The sequence below is a fragment of the Plectropomus leopardus genome, chromosome 6 (genome assembly GCF_008729295.1).
Source record: "Plectropomus leopardus isolate mb chromosome 6, YSFRI_Pleo_2.0, whole genome shotgun sequence".
Taxonomy (NCBI): domain Eukaryota; kingdom Metazoa; phylum Chordata; class Actinopteri; order Perciformes; family Serranidae; genus Plectropomus; species Plectropomus leopardus.
The window spans coordinates 1,986,628-2,003,275 of NC_056468.1; the positions used below are offsets into that span (position 1 = coordinate 1,986,628).

General features: G+C 39.0%; 1 protein-coding gene across 1 annotated transcript in view; it reads left to right on the top strand.

Annotated features, from left to right (window-relative positions):
- Positions 1–16,648, top strand: part of adgrd2 (adhesion G protein-coupled receptor D2) — a 51,599-nt gene that overhangs the window by 20,281 nt on the left and 14,670 nt on the right. The window contains exons 11-19 of the mRNA XM_042488886.1: positions 583–688; positions 769–824; positions 1,015–1,141; positions 1,290–1,393; positions 1,619–1,721; positions 3,304–3,457; positions 6,812–6,945; positions 9,472–9,587; positions 13,375–13,495. Of these exons, the coding sequence (XP_042344820.1) occupies positions 583–688; positions 769–824; positions 1,015–1,141; positions 1,290–1,393; positions 1,619–1,721; positions 3,304–3,457; positions 6,812–6,945; positions 9,472–9,587; positions 13,375–13,495 (1,021 nt within the window). The remainder of the gene's footprint in view (positions 1–582; positions 689–768; positions 825–1,014; positions 1,142–1,289; positions 1,394–1,618; positions 1,722–3,303; positions 3,458–6,811; positions 6,946–9,471; positions 9,588–13,374; positions 13,496–16,648) is intronic.

Below are 16,648 nucleotides of genomic sequence, written 5' to 3' on the forward strand. Positions count from 1 at the left end.
ACGTCTGAATGTGTGCATCACTAATAAGTGTCCTCTGAAATCACTTTGGTCTTGTTATAACGTATTGTTGTACATTTTCTTTACGTATGTGGTATTTGCAGCATTTTCTTAATGTGTTGTGTTGTGGGATTCACAGGGCGTGCTGTGCATGTGTCTTTAAATTGATGAAAATGTTTCCTCAATATGCCTGTGTATTCTTAAACTGCGGTGTGTTTGCCCCTGTCCCTATGAGATCAGGGATGCTTCTACCCTTCCACAACGTTAACAAGCGATTGTTAGCTGACATAAGAACTCTAGTGCATTTTAAACAGCATTTTTGCTCACGTTTGCATGACAGTTGGTCTAAACAAATCAAATGACAGTTTATATGGGGATGTTAAAGAATCTTCATCTAAAATGTTACTCAACTCAACTCAAGGAGTCATTGTGTTGAGAAATTTGTTTTCAAAGCATAATTCGCTAATTTGCTTGCAAATGAAGTTAAGATTTTATATTTTTATTTCTCTCTTGGAGTAAAACTATTTTACATATTCTAGCATTTGTGTCCTTTTTTATAATGTGTATACTTGTGCACAAAACCAGGTATCTGGGAACTGTCCTGGGCTCTTCTGTCATATCCAGCACAGTGCTGGGAGATGAGCAGCCAGTGAACACAGCAGTTCACTTCCAGCTCCAGCACAGAGTACAGGTTAGTAAAACCTCTTCAGTCATTTCCTTTTTTATCTTCATGAAATATCATTTTCATTTAGTATTTCACATTTATTACAGAATCCCTCTGGTACTGTGTATGATCCAGTGTGTGCCTTCTGGGATTTTGATCTAACGTAAGTACAAAGGAACGTTTGGAGGTAATTTGGAGGTCTCATATTTGTCTGTAATAGCTCACTTATCTTACCTGTCTCACCAGAAGAATGCAACAAATGCTAGAAAACTTTTAGAAAGGAGAATATTTTCATTCTTGGCATTCCTCTGTGTATGTAGATTGGTGAGCATGTGCTGTTTGTGTCTTACTAGTCCGGAGGGTGGTGGGTGGTGGAATACCAAAGGCTGTGAGGTTGTGTCCAAACAATATGGATACACTGTGTGCTACTGCAACCACACCACCAATTTTGCATTGCTGCTGCAGGTTTATGAAGCCCAGGTAACACTGCTCTCTGCAATCATCACTGTGTATTTTCTGTATGCTTTTATCTACAGTGTGTGCTGCTATTTACAGCTCCTGCTCTGTGCCTGTGTCTGTCCGTGTGTGTGTGTGTATGTGTGTGTGTGTGTTTGTGTTTGTGTGTCAGAGGAGCCCAGAGAACGAAAAAGCTCTGCAGGTGCTGACGTTCATCGGCTGTGGAGTGTCTCTGTGTGGCCTCCTCTTCACCTTCATCCTCTTCATCGCTGTGGGGTGAGTCACAAACATCACAGAGTGCACTCTGTAAAGCGCAGAGGGTGAAAAGCATTTTATAAAACCCTCCCAGATTCACATCAATAAATGGAAGAGAAAAAAAAACAGCACCGTGGTGAAAGATTTTTGAAAAATCCTGAGAACTACTGTGAGATCTTCATTCAAATATTGCATGTTGTGTGTGTTTGCATGCATGTGCGTATCTGTGTGTGTATACCTCTGCAGTGTCCCTAAATCCGACCGGACCACCGTCCATAAAAACCTGATTGTTGCTCTGGGTGTCGCTGAGTTGCTGTTGATGTGCAGTGACTGGGTGTCTGACAATGAGGTGAAGTCCACTTATGACATGTTTGTACATTTTATGGTGTGTTACAGCAGGTGGAAAATGTACCGAATGATTTAAAAAGTATCCTGTCCACATTATTCACCATAAATATGTGCTCACTGACAATCAAATGTTTTTTGCCACAGCATTGCACACAAGACATGACCTGAGGGTTATTATACAATGCTCAAACACTCTTTTTGGTTCACACTCATCACTTTTAGTCTTGTTTTTGGTCAAAGTAGGTGTCTGTTTTCAGAAAAATGCTCTAAAACTAGAGGTATGAGGAATGTGACTTATTTTAGCACTTTCTACTTCATTTCATTTAATTTCATTTCAGTTCAATTCAATTCAGTTATTTTTGATTCAGTTCAAATCAGTTCAGTTCAAATCAATTTTATTATTTGTCCCAGAGGGCAGTTTGTGTTGCAGCATATTTAAAAACATAATAAAAAACGCATACAGTTAAAACAATATGACACATAAACATACAACAGATGACATTAATCTGTACACATTAATGTCATCTGTTTTCATCCTGCATTTGTATAGTTATCAATAATTTCTATCTTGTGTATATTTGCTAACAATTTGTGCAAAATTACCCCTCTAATTAAATGCTCCAATTCAAAGGTACTACAATGCTTTAGTGATGAGGAAGTTAGCATCACCCTAGGTCCCTTGTCAAAAAAACCTATGAGATTTTACTATTGGATATTGGATCATTGCAAAAAAGGAGCAGATTAATAAGTGTTCACCATAAGTCCATAGAGCCTATAATAATTCAGTGAGTGTTAAATATGAAGACATCTCCTAATAATGTAAACCATTTTCAATGTAGTATAGTAGACATCCCCACCCCCCAACAGGTCATGACAGTCACAATAATGCAGCATCAGGACTGGCATGAGGGTCACTGCTGCAATATAGCGCACAGGTACAATATGTACTGTCTTGTCACTCACATCAACATCGTCATCATCATGTACTTGTACTCCACTACATTTTGGCAGCAAGTTTTTACTGCTCTGTGTTCATTTTAAAGCTCGAAGGACCAGTTACTAGCTTTAATACCCAGCAGTATATAAATCAATTCAAATGCAACACTGGAGATTTACAAATTGATGCATTAATAATTGTAATCCGGGGCGCCCAGTAGCTCACCTGGTAGAGCGCTCGCCCTGTATACAAAGGCTTTGTCCTTGTCACAGCGGCTGCAGGTTTAATTCTTACCTCGGCCCTTTGCTGCGTGTCATCCCCCTATTCTCTCTCCCATTTCAGTCTAAAGACATTCCTATTCAATAAAGCTGAAAAGCCCAAAAGTAATCTTGAAAATGATAATACTGTAATAATAATAATAATAATAATAAAAATAATAATAATCCAATATAATATACAATTTTATAACGGATCATTCTGCCTAATGAGTACTTTTACTTTTGATGCTTTTCATGCAAATAATTTTACTTCAATAAGAGTAACAATGTGGAACTTTTACTTGTAGCCAATTAATTTTATTGAACAAAATATTCCAGTGGTTAACAATAAACCCACAAACCATCTTTGTTTACATTTCTTCCTGTAGGCAGCGTGCTTTGCAGTGACGGCACTACTCCACCTATTCTTCATGGCCTCCTTCTCCTGGATGCTGGTGGAGGGCCTGCTGCTCTGGAGCAAAGTGGTGTCAGTCAACATCAGTGAGGACCGCAGGATGAAGCTTTACTACATCATTGGCTGGGGTAAGCTCTCTTCTCCCTTCAGGCACTTGTCAACTTTGAAAATTTGATGAATGCAGTTTCAGTCCATCAATCAGTCCATTAATCAATTCCAAGTCAGACAAACATGAACACAAACCCACATGAGAGCACAAATATATTCACATTCTGCACAGAAGATAATAAATAATAATAATAAATAAACATAATATCAATTCGTAAATCAATAAAAAATGGACAAAGACAGAGACAAAAATAATACATATTCATGTCACATTAGGGGTCTTGCCAATTATGTTTTTGTAATAATCTAAAAAAAAATTGAAATTTTAAAAAAATTAACAACATAATTCAAATATTTGTAATTACTTTCATCATCATAATCACCAATTATATCTTTGAGGGTAAAATCATGAGTGATGTTGCAGTTTTTAAAAACATGACAACTTGAATTTGACCAAAAAATGTATTGTGGTATTAAAAATAAAAAGCCTGTCCACAGAAAGAATAGGTTTCAGCATCTGCATACCTGCCTGATGACATCATCACAACATTTCCATTACATTTCCATTATTTTATTACCCGCTGATAATGAGATGTAGTAATTAAACAGAACCATGATCTCAAGATAATTAAGTTGCAATCTAAAAAAAAACAAAAAAAAACAAAAAAAAAATGGTGTCTTTTATCATCATCTTTGAACTCACATGTATTCCCCAAATTTGCTTTAATTAAACACATATTTCAATCTGTTTCAGGGGCAAGTTATAGACAGTTAAATCAGACTGACCCTCATTTATGAAATAAACATACAACAGAAAACTGGGTTATTTCCACGCAAAGCTCCTCATTTTTTAACATGGACATAAGCGGAGGCAAATCTAAATCAAATCTTAGCTTGTGTATGCAAGTTTGAGGCAGCCTGGTCTGGCAGTGCAGCAGAGTAAATCTGGCTGAGTCAGAGAATTGTCATTAGACTTTATTTTGACTGACATCTAAGTATTTACAGCCACATATTAATCACTTAAAAATATAAAGTAAATGTGAGAAAATACTACATTTTGGGAAGGCCTATGTCAATTACTCTCTCGCTGTCTAAGCTGGCAGTGTCCTGACTCTGGGGGACTGACTGAACACCACTGCCGCTCTAATTTAACTGACACTAATATTTTGAACATCAAAAAGCTAAAGCAAATTTACATCATTTATCCTTGAAAAGTAAGAAATAAACTCTGCAACAGTGTAATTACTGAAATACTTGCAAGCAAACAAGCAAAGTTTATTTATATAGCACATTTCACAAATAAAAACAAATAATAAAATCTAGATAAAATATACAGTGAGAGCAGATAAAAGATTCAAACACTACAAAATACTAGCAGCCAAGGCGACTGGATTTTTACTGGTGTCGGACACAGGTGGTACATCTGTGTCACCTCCTCCACCGGTTATGAAAGTTGTCCCGATATGTAGGGCCAAGCGTTTCACATTCGAGTCAATTACAAGCTTTTATGTGTATATTATAACGATATCAGCATGATACAATATATCAGCTGATATTATTAATATATGAAGGCTATATGTCAGTACAAATAGATGAATTATATATTTCAACTTCAGCTGGAGGTCAATGTAACACTTCCTATAATGGCACTTTTTAGAAAACAGAACCGGTTAAATTGGACCTGGCTCAAAGAAGTTTCACTTCTTGGCATAACCTCATGCCCTAGCCTCTCGGGGCCAGACCTCTAAACCCAGAATATATTTGGATGGGATATGTGGGTTTCCAAGATGGCGGCGCGCACGGACGCAGCGGCTCACGGCTCTCCCCTCTCCAATCTCGTTATACACTGTATAATGACAATAAAGAGCATTCTTCTTCTTCTTCTTCTAAAAGACGATCATTTTCAGCGGCTGCATTTATCAACAGCAGTATTTGCATACACTGGGATCACCGAGATAAGCATGTTGCATGAATCATGTTAACCTTATCGTAGGATGATTTCTGCGGTCGGATCTGCGCTTGTTTGTACATTGCATTGATAAGTGAGGGCCCCTACCAGGCCAGCCGTTAGCAATTATTGACTGAGGGACAAAATTTTCCAAAAACAGGCCCCTCATCCAACATGTTTTCATCCCAACTCGTCACATGGTGCTGCTCTGTCAGTGATCTTCTGCGTCTACTAATGATGTTTAGGTATCCTTTTGCATCAGCTGTTAACGCTCTGCAATGCTGTTTCTGTGATGTTGACAAGCAGGTATCTACAAAAATCTGAGTAAAAATAAATGTTTCCAACTTTTAGAAAAGTGAGTTGAAAACAGCTCATTTTGAGGATAGTAACATTTCCCCAGACTGTGTGGGTGTGGCAGATCACGTTTTGATTGACACCTCCATGGATCTCACCTTTGTCAACTGTCTCTCGTCTCCACGACAACAGAGCAAAGCAGAGTCGGCTTGGTACAGTTCTATCTGTTCCAGCCCTTTGACTCTGGCTGCGTTCCTAAATCCAATCTGACACTCTGCAATCCGATGCTCAGCGCTCCGAATTTACCAACGTCCAGTTTGTGCCAGAGTGCTCCAGCACTCAGTGTTAGTGTTTCTGAATGCAGCCTGTTGAAAGGAGCATAGAGGGATTTCAGTTTGGCATGTTAAATTACTAGGAGGAGTTACTGGTTGCTGCATCTGCATGTGCCGCCGTCGTCATAACAACAGGATTTAGGATCAACTTTAATTTTATTTCTTCTGAAACTACGTTTGAGAAAAATGACAAATAAATCTACCTCATGCATTGTACCTTAAATCAGTATCAACTGACAGCTGACTTTGAATTTTTCTTTGTCTTTATCCATATTAGGTGATACAGAGCCAGAATAACTGCAGCCAAATCAACCCAGCTTCAGAAAACTGAATTAACTAAAATGACAATATTTCACATATGGATTTAGGCTAATGTCTGATCATTTTTTATGCTTTTGATTATGCATGTAAGTCCCTAAATTGCACATTAAGAAATTTTTGGTGATTTGGGCTCCCAGACTCTTTAAATCAACATTTAAAATAACATTGTAATGTGGATATGATATTATGCTGTACAACTTTAACCCATTTTTTTCTAAACATCCTGCTGCTACTGTTAATGTTCCCAGTTCCATCTGTGATTGTGTGTTATGTGGAACAGTGAATGAATAAGCACAACAAACACTCTGTATTAAGGTGTTCCTCTGAGCTCTCCGTGCAGATGTGCCAAATGTTCCACCTCAGACTAAATAGACTGAGACTAAATAGTCTGCTCCATAAATATGTATTTAAACATGCTGATTCTTTTGTTGTCACAGCACTGCCACAGTCAATGTTTTCTTTATCAAACTGTTTTTCAGGACTACCTGTTCTCATAGTTGGAATAACACTGGCAGTATCAGTGGATGAATACAAGGCAGACGATCACTGCTGGCTCAATGTGAAGACTGACACCATCTGGGCCTTTGTGGGACCCGTGATATTTGTCTTGGCGGTATGTAATCTTACACTCTGTGTTTGTGTGTGTGTGTGCGTGTGTGTGTGTGTGTGTGTGTGTGTGTGTGTGTGTGTGGAGACAGCTTCATGGGTATTGTGGTTATGTTCATTCACTTGCCTTTGAAAAAAAACACACTCCTTAGGGTCAGTGTGGCATATATTCATGACGATTCCTTCAGTGTTTGTTCAGGAGGTTTTATCAGGAGCTGAAATATTCACGTAGGTCTCTTCCTCTCCAGAACAAACTGACCAGGTGATTTAAACCTGTAAATACCACATGAAGCTGTTTCAGTTTGCAAATCAGGTCGTCTTACTATGTAGCTGACGCAAAAAAAATCCAAAAGAACTCCCTGAACCTATCTAGAGTCAGTCATGATGTATGATGTCAGAAAAGTTGAAATTTTGTGTTAGTGCGACTAAAACTAGACTTTTAAAATACATTTAAACATGTTATCTTACTGAAATCATACAAGATCAAATTTCTCAAAGCTGGACTAACACACCTAGATAATGCAGTTGGGGGTTGATTTACTCTTTCATGTATGTGCCTCATGTATGCGCCTCAATCTGACCTGAACTGGTCAAGGTGTTCTGTGCATGCTCCATAGGCCCCACACAAAGCCACACTTTGACCCGTAGAGTATATACAAAATGTACAGCACCAAAAAGTCATCCATGTTGTTACCGTTCGACATGCAATCCATAAGCAGTTTGCCACTTGCTAACTTGTTTGTATATGATGTAATAGGTCAACCAGAAGAAGCAAGTAGATGTCCAACTGTGACATTCTTTTGTCAATAAATCAATTCCCCCCGGGTGCTTGTTTACTGGGACAAGGACAGTAGTCCAACTAAATGGACAAATCGAGTTCCAACCTTTGTCTGTTCTGGGCTGCTGTAGAAACATGGTTTGGAACATGGCGATATTCATAAGCGAGGACTCGCTCCCTATGCAGATGTAAACGACTCATTCTAATGTAATCAAAACACAATGAGTGTTAATTTCACATGATTATACACTAAATACAACATATTTTCATTTCATTTCTGCCAATATATCCCCCTAAATCGTACACATTGGACCTTAAAATCTAAAACCTTTGCAATTGTTTTGTGTTGTGAATTTGATAGTGTTTATAATCACTATTTAAAATTTTCAAATTAGTTTATTTCAAATGTTTAAAGCAAAAATAAGGGACAGCAATTATGTTTTTTTTATTCAGTATTAAATTCACACAGTACCAGCTTGATATGTGAGTTAAAGTCCAAAGCAATATTTGATAGTTGCACCTTAAAGTGCGTCAACCCAGTCGCCAGTTGGCATTGTAATTTTATGCAAATCACAAATACTTTCCATTTGTACATTTAATGCAGAGAATATCAGTGTTTGTTCATTTTGGCTGTGTTCATGCAGATGACATACATTTTGGCGAGATTGTGTACTTTTGTTTGATCTTGGAATTTCCAGTTCAGCTCCTACAATAAGTCTGAAACACGCTAAATTGTTACATTCATACTGTTAAGTGCAAAAAAATGCACCATTAAAACTCATTCAAACTGCAATGTTTTAACCCACAGACATCAAAACAAAAAAACATGCATAACCATATTTGACATATGGAGAAAATACTCGCTATTTCCACTCGGTGCACTGTCACGATCAATGTTGCTGCTAATCATTGAAAAATCCCAGATCATAAAAAAACAAAAAAAAGAAAGAAAAATTTAACAAAAAAATCAACAAAAAAAATCTTTATCTAATTCATTTTTGTGTCTTTTTTTCATCCAAAAACATAGAGGCATCATGACAAAAACTTTTAGGGGTTAAAAATCTGAAAATCAATTAATATTTGATATTTATGATTAGGGCTGATGTTGGTTGAAAAATAAACTTAATGGCTGAGTGCTAGTTCTCTCTTAATGAAAGTACAAAATTTACATATATATTTTTTAAATCTTGATTTTGAAAAGCACATTTTGTGTGAAGAGAAATACAAGTGTGTGTGATATTAATCTTTTATTTAATTTGCTGCAAATTTCTGCCCTTTGTGTGTTTTTATCATTTGTGTTTTATGTATTCATGTTGGGACTGCAGGTAAGGAAAGATGTTTTTAATTTGACTACACATGTATGTTGATCTCCTGATTTGCTCTGCAGTGTTCTTAAACAATAAATAAGGTACAAAAACATTTCATAGGTACCACTGCACCACCATGCTGCCACAAGCAGAAGATGAGTATAAACAACTCACAGGATCCTGTTTTCCAGATGAGGATAGAGCTTCTGAATTTCCCTGATACATATATTTTCTCCTTTATTTTTTTCATCTCAGATAGGCCAGGAGCAGTGAAAAATGAAATAATGTTCATGGCTGAGTGCTATTCAGTGTGATGTGGTTTCCTGCAGCCTGAGGAGGAGGGGAAACGTGCCCTCCTCTACATGTGAGCTTGAGGCCAAGTGGGTCTGCAGCAGCACGTCTCATGTTTGCTGGAGGCCATGTTGATGCTGTTGTCCTCTGCTGGCAGGTCAATGCAGTTGTGCTGTGTCGGGTTGTCATGGTGACCGTTTCCAGCGCTCGTCGTCGTGCTAAGATGCTCAGTCCAAGCTCAGCATCAAAGATGCAGACCTTTGACCTCACTTGGTGAGATACAATGGCTTCTCTACCTCTCTCTGTCAGTCTGCCTCTCGCTCTTCCTGCTTTTTGTGCACGCTCTTTCATGAGTCTTTTTCTCTTGTGCGCCCACTCTCTCACACACTCTCTTCGTTTCACACGTACTTACTGTTTCCTCTTTGGTCGAGCCAGCCACAGTCAATAAAGACAGTGTGAGTGCTTGTAACTTTAGGCTTGGATTCTGCTGTGGGAGTTGTAAGGGCTTATCAGCTTAACACCTGGTCCCAACACATCTGTGAGTGTGTGTGTGTGTGTGTGTGTGTGTGTGTGTGCGTACGTGCATGTGTGTGTGTACTTGTGCTCACACGCTACACTTTGAGTTCTGTCTTTACTGCATTCAGCCAGGATTTGTTATTCTAACATCCAAAACATTTACTTAATGTTAGAAAAAGTCAAATTATTGTATTAGTCCATCTAAAACTGGACTTTTGAAATACATGTAAAAACAGCCTGACCAATATATGGATTAGAAGATTTTATCAGCTGATATTGGCCACCGTTGGCGGCTTATATGTTGTCAGATATGCATGCGATAAGTTTGTTTTTAACAGAACATAATGCACAAAAGGCGCTTTGGATTTGGAATGATCAAATTCCCAATGAAGTTTACTGTTTCAGTACTGATGTCATTTTTTAAATGGATAAATGGATTCTCCCCTGGTGTTTGTATACTGAGACAGGGACAGTATTCTAATTAAATGGCCTAATAGAGCTATAACTGTAGCTCCACTTAACTGTGCATGGAAACGTACTGACTGTTTAGTTCTTGTAGACACTTAAAAACATGATCAGGGTCTAAAACATGACGCATGCCAGCAACAGTAAAGTCAGAATGGTAACTTTAGAGTTTCTGCCATCCACTGAACAAGCCTAATAACTGAGGACAGTTTTGAAGGCCTTTTGTAATCCATGTACACGCTTCATCATTGTTCTAGGACCTTGAAAACACAATTCTGACTGGCCACAGAACCCCTTCCCCGTTCTCTCATTTCATAACATCTTACAGAAATTCTGTTACTTTCATTAGTTATGATCAAGTTAAAGGATATTGCAGGCCATGTTTTCCTTACTGTCAGCAAATCCTGTGAATAGACTGAACCCAACAATGTGTTAGTCTCTCATTATTCTCTGACTTCCCTACCCTGTCTGTGGCTCTGAGCCTCAAACTCATTCATTCCTGTTTATCTGACAATGTGTAACAAATAATAGTCTCATCTTTAGAAAGCCTCGGCAATCTCAAAAAATACCAAGCCACTAGATTTTTTAATCAAACAATAGACAAACGAGGAATTAGTGCATTTTTATTTCTTTGTACAGATAGTCGTGGCTGAAGGCATCATGTATTCGGGTTTTTCCATACATCCGGACAAACCTCTGACTGTATGTCCCATTCTCGTGAACGTGATAACGCACACATTCCTTGAAGGAATTTTTTCAAATTTGGCACAAATGTTCACTTAGACTCAAGGATGTTAACATTAGATTTTGGTGGTCATAGGTCAAAAGTCAAGGTCACTATGACCTTGCATCTGTCTCATTCTTGTAAACACAATATCTCCTAAACACCTTGAGGGAATATCCTCAAATTTGGCACAAACATTCACTTGTACTCAACAATGAACCAATTAGATTTCGATGGTCAAAGGTCAAGGCCAATGTGACCGTGCATCTTTCTCTTTTTTGTGAACACAATATCTCAAAACGGCCTTGAGGGTTTCCTCAAATTTGTGCCTTTAAAATGAGAATGGGCTGATTGTATCACACCATCTAAATCTCCCTAATACTGCACCACCTATATGATATATACATGGATGAAGGAATCTATGTGCAATATGTATTAGTAGGGTAATACATTGATCTGTATCAAAACATTGATTCAGTGATCAAAATCCACTTTCATCGATACAAAGTGAAAACATCAATTAATATCGTTATTTTTTGATACCCCTTTATTTTGAAATTCTCATATCATGTACGATCACACCTTCTTTCTAAACATTCAGACAGTACTATTGGCCCAGTGCCAGGCAGACAATGGTAAGCACCCAAGAAAATGATGGGGACATTTACTGATATCATCTCATATCGATCGCAGGCCCCTGAATGAAATTAAATCAAAATTGTATCCTGGCAGACTTGTAGATATCACGAAAAATCATATTATTGTCCAAAGAATTGATCTAATATTGTATTGTGTTGAAACTTTGGATTTAAACCCTAGTGTGCTTAATGCTCCCTTTGCGTGCTCTGCAAAATATTGTATTTGCCGGAATTAGCACAATTGCTTCGTTCCACAGCTGAAGCACAGAGGAACTCTGTGCTACTTGCTTTTGTCAAAACATCAGCCATGAAATAAAACAACCTTTTTACTTTTAGCGTCCACATTTGTTGCTTTTTTCTGACCAGTGCACTTGAATGCGTGTATGTTGTAATTTAGTTTGCACAACTAGGAAGTGCAGTATCTCTGAGGAGTATGTGAGGACAGCTTAAGGGACATTTTTCTTTTAATATTTTGTAATAATGTGGTTAAAAACAGGTCAGTATTCTATAGTTAAAAGGAGTTTTACTACTATGTCTTGTGGCTGTGGACAGACCTGGATCTCCTTTCACATTCAGGTATAAAGTCCTTCAACCTAGAGCACCTTGGTAGCAAAGAATGGTTAGAGCATATGCCACATTATTGCAAAGTCCCAGGTTTGATTCTTCAGTAGCCTTGGGGCCTTTGTTGCATGTCATACCCGTCTGTCTCCCACATTTCCCATCTCTACCTCTACACTATCAAATAAAGGCAAAAAATCACTAAAAATAATCTTTCAGAGGAAAAAGTCCTTCAACCAACAGGCTCAAATTGGCCAATGCAGTACCATGCCGCCAGCACATAAGGCCAGTCAAAACCACAGAGAGATTCAAGCTTCAACATTGAAGATAGACTTTTTCATTTTTCTTTTACAGTATGTTTTGTCTTTATCCTATTTTTTTCCATCCAGATTTGTCTCTGCAGTTGGAGATGCCACAATCACCCCCATCACCCCCCCCCCCCACACACACACACACACACACACACACACACACACACACACACACACACACACACACACACACACACACACACGCACACACACCACCCCCATCTCACTTTATCTCTTCATGCCCTCACAAACAGATTGAAAGTAGATGTCTGTGCCAGCTCCAGAGTGTTCTGTGAATTCAGGAGATTAGAGGGAAAACGACTTTCAAAAATAAAGGGAAAAGAGGGAAGTGAGTGCCGGCACTGTCCTTGCAGGCACAGTGCAGTCTGAAACTCAATCGCTCTACCCAGGTGCAGCAGTGTGACAACAATGGTGGTTTGAACAAAGGCAACCTTTTCTGCCTTGCCCCATGAAATGGTTATTGGCCGTATAAGCACCAGGATCACTGAAAGGATGATTGCAAAGCAACAGGAGGATGACTTTGGTAGGCGGTAAAATCTATAACTGCACAGAGATGTTTGATGAGGATTCAAGGAGGAAATATTCGAGAGGAAAATGACATCAGAATACCTTGAAAACTTCACTTTGCTGGCTCCTTCTGTCGACCTGTACTTACGTTTTCTAAAATGGTTAATTTAGAGAAGGAATTCAGCTCACTGAGTTGAAGTTTTGTTCGGGGGATCTGTTGGACCTCGTTTTCATGTGTCTATGTTTGGGAATATGTGGGTATGATTCATGCACGTACTGTATGTGTGATTCATGTATGTGCATTGTGTGCATGTTTTCAGGGCTGTGACCCGTCCAGTTCTCATCCTGCTGCCAGTGCTTGGTCTCACCTGGCTGTGTGGAGTGCTGGTCCATCTGTCAGTAGTAGTTGCTTATGTCTTCATCGCTCTCAACGCCCTACAGGTAAACACACAAACTCTCACCTTGCTCATTGTGTGAGTTCCAGCAGCAGCAGGTAGGTGTATTCTCAATGAAAAAGCTCTAAAAAACTGTCAGTGCATTACCTGCTCAACGGCAAGAGGACAAAGTCAGAGACAAGCAGATGAACACAGTGAAGCATTAAGTAGCTAAAGACGTTTCAACAAGTTCTTATCCCAGATCATCAAAACAATCAAATACACCCTCTGGTGTTTCTGTGAGACACACCCTTTAGCGTCTTTATGTGACACACAGCTGTGTCCTGGGTGAAACACCTTGCACCATGATGTTACAGTTGTGAAATGTATGAACTCTCATCGTTGTTTGTAATATGGCAAATTATGGTGGTGTTGTCCGCCTACTTCACAATAGAGTACTTTTGATGTCTGGGAGTGCAGTCATGGGTATACAGTGTGAACAGCAGGAGGCTGGCCACAGCCACTAATGTAGAAGAGGTGTGACTGCCAATTCAAGCTTCTCTGGGGTCAGCATGTGAGGAAGTCCAGTATCCAGTTGCAGAGCACACCGAAGCCCAGAGTGTTCAGTTTTCCAATCAGCTTCATGGGAGAGATTCTGTTAAATGCTGAGCTAAAGTCAACAAACAGCATCCTGATGTAGCTGTTCTTATTCTCCAGGTGAGTGAAGGCTGAGTGAAGAGCAGTAGATATGACATCCTCTGTGGGTATGTTGGTTCTGAAAGTATACTGGTGAAAGTCCAGGCTGGCAGGAATGTTATCTTTGATGTGCTGGAGAACCAGTTTCTCAAAGCACTTCATCAGGATGGGGGTAAGAGCCTTGAGGCAGGAGGGAACAGTCTCTTGTGAGAGTGAGATGTCAAAAATGTAGGTATGTAGATGGTTGGGATTAGGCAACAGAGTCATAGATCGTTAGGTTTAGGCAAAAGATTCACATGGTAAAGTGTAGAGAAAAACACACACACATACACACACAGGAAGCAAATTCCAGGCTCCCACACGAAAGTCAGTTGTGTGTGGGACCCATCCACCTCCATACCTGCCCGCCCTTTAAGGGCACTTGCACTCCCTATATTACGTGGTCACCGGCAACATTATTACCTGTCCTTCAATGTTTTATGCACACACGACTGGTTCTGTCCAGCTGCATTCTCAAGCTGCCTGTGCATGATCTTTGTGGACTCGCTGGTGCCATCCAGCTGTTTGCCAGCATATGATAATAATGGTTCTATGAGTACACTCCCATCTGACACCGACCAGCCATGTGTTCCCATCTAACACCGCCCAGACGTGTTCCGGCGAAAGGTGCCTTTTTTGGCATTACACTCACACAACAGAAGCACTGACAGAGCAGAGCTATTTGAAGAGTTTGGAGTGAGAGCACACTGCTTTTTTATCGCTCTTTCTACAATGTCAGCTGCTCTGAGTGTGAAATATTTATATGAATGGGTTTACATTACAGAGGACTGCCTTTGGTATCTTCATCACATGCTAAGGGGTGTGACAAAGCACCTGTATTTGATGCCCTAGGATTGAGAACGGGCTGCAGATTTTTCCAAGTATTTGGTAGAGAACAAAACCAGAGGCTATGACAGTCACTTACATTCGTTACGCGGCCACAAACTCCATATGGTGAATGATCATGTCGGTCTGTGTTTGCCTGATGTGTAAATAAGCAACTGTTCACTAACAACTTTGCAATATCAATTTAAAAGTCGATGTGTTTACAATTTGTTTCTGCTCTCCCCAAGTAGCCAAAAATCAGCCATGTTTAAGCACAAGACAAAAAAAAAATCAGAAATCTCTGCATGATGTCTTTGTCATGGAAAACTTTTAAGTTATGAAGCCAGAATGTCTACAATTAGGAAAGTCCAAATTGTTGTACCATCAAATTAACCAAAAAGAGTGCAGACCATGATGCAGCACCCGTACATGCCTAACATGGAAGCACTGAGATAAATATGTTAATGAATGATGAATATAATAAAAATAAGGGGCAGACAGGGATAATAATTCAGGCAGGCCAATCTCCATGAAATCACAATGGGCCACTTATATTGTAACTATTAAAATATTGTTTTTTTTTTTTGTTTAGCACAAGAACTACTTCACAAAGTAAAGCTACAGAAATAATAACCTGACTCTTCTCCGCTTTGCCCTTTGGGGTAAATTAAGTCAGAAGGTCCAAAACCCAGCACCTAATGATTATCTAGCACTGACAAAGTTGTGTGATGTTGTATGTTGTCTGTCATCATAAGCAGTGATACTGAGATTGTTGAATCTCAGATGCTGAGATCGCTACTGGTTATTACTTTGGTTTCAAAAAAAACCCACTAGACGGCAATACCTGTGACCAATCACACCTGAAGCACTTTTTGCACTTACTAAGGGTTTTTTCCTTAAGTCTAAATTCTTGCTTGTGTTGTACGTCGCTTTGGATAAAAGCGTCTGCTAAATGAAATTGTAGAATTGTAAATTGTAGAAATAAATATTCATTATTGTACTTTTGGAGAGCTTGCCCTTCATCTGGCATGTCCTCAGAGCTCTGACTGGACTTGTCGTCATCATTATGAAGCTCTAGCTCTTAGATACTGACAGAAGAGAGTACACAAGGCTGTATTTTCAAGTGATTGACTGGGTAAGCCAGCAATAATTTTCACTAGAAATGTCATCATTTTTTTGAGAATAATTTAATTGATGCTATAATAAAATAAACAGTGAGAGTACGATTGAGATTTTAACTGGGTAATTTCTTTTAATCCAGTTCATCATTCACTCTAGCCTCAGAACTATGCCTTTTCTCGTGAGCTCATTCATTTTCATTGATATTAAATGAATATTTCATGGCTCTTTTTCGACTTTGTCAGTTACTTGACAGAAATTAGAGTACCGAGACCTGTGGGTCTGTGTGTGTACATTGTGTGTTTATTTGCTGTTACTCAGTGTCAAGAATGTCCGTGTATGATATTTTTTCCATGAGTCATATTTATCTGTTCATCATTACTAACTGTGTATTCATGCACTTTTGTGTGTGTGTGTGTGTGTGTGTGTGTGTGTGTGTGTGTGTGTGAGAGAGAGAGAAAGAGAGAGAGAGAGAGAGAGAGAGAGAGAGCGAGCAAAAAAGAGAGAGAGAGAGCAGTGAGTCCTTTGAATGGCAGGTCAT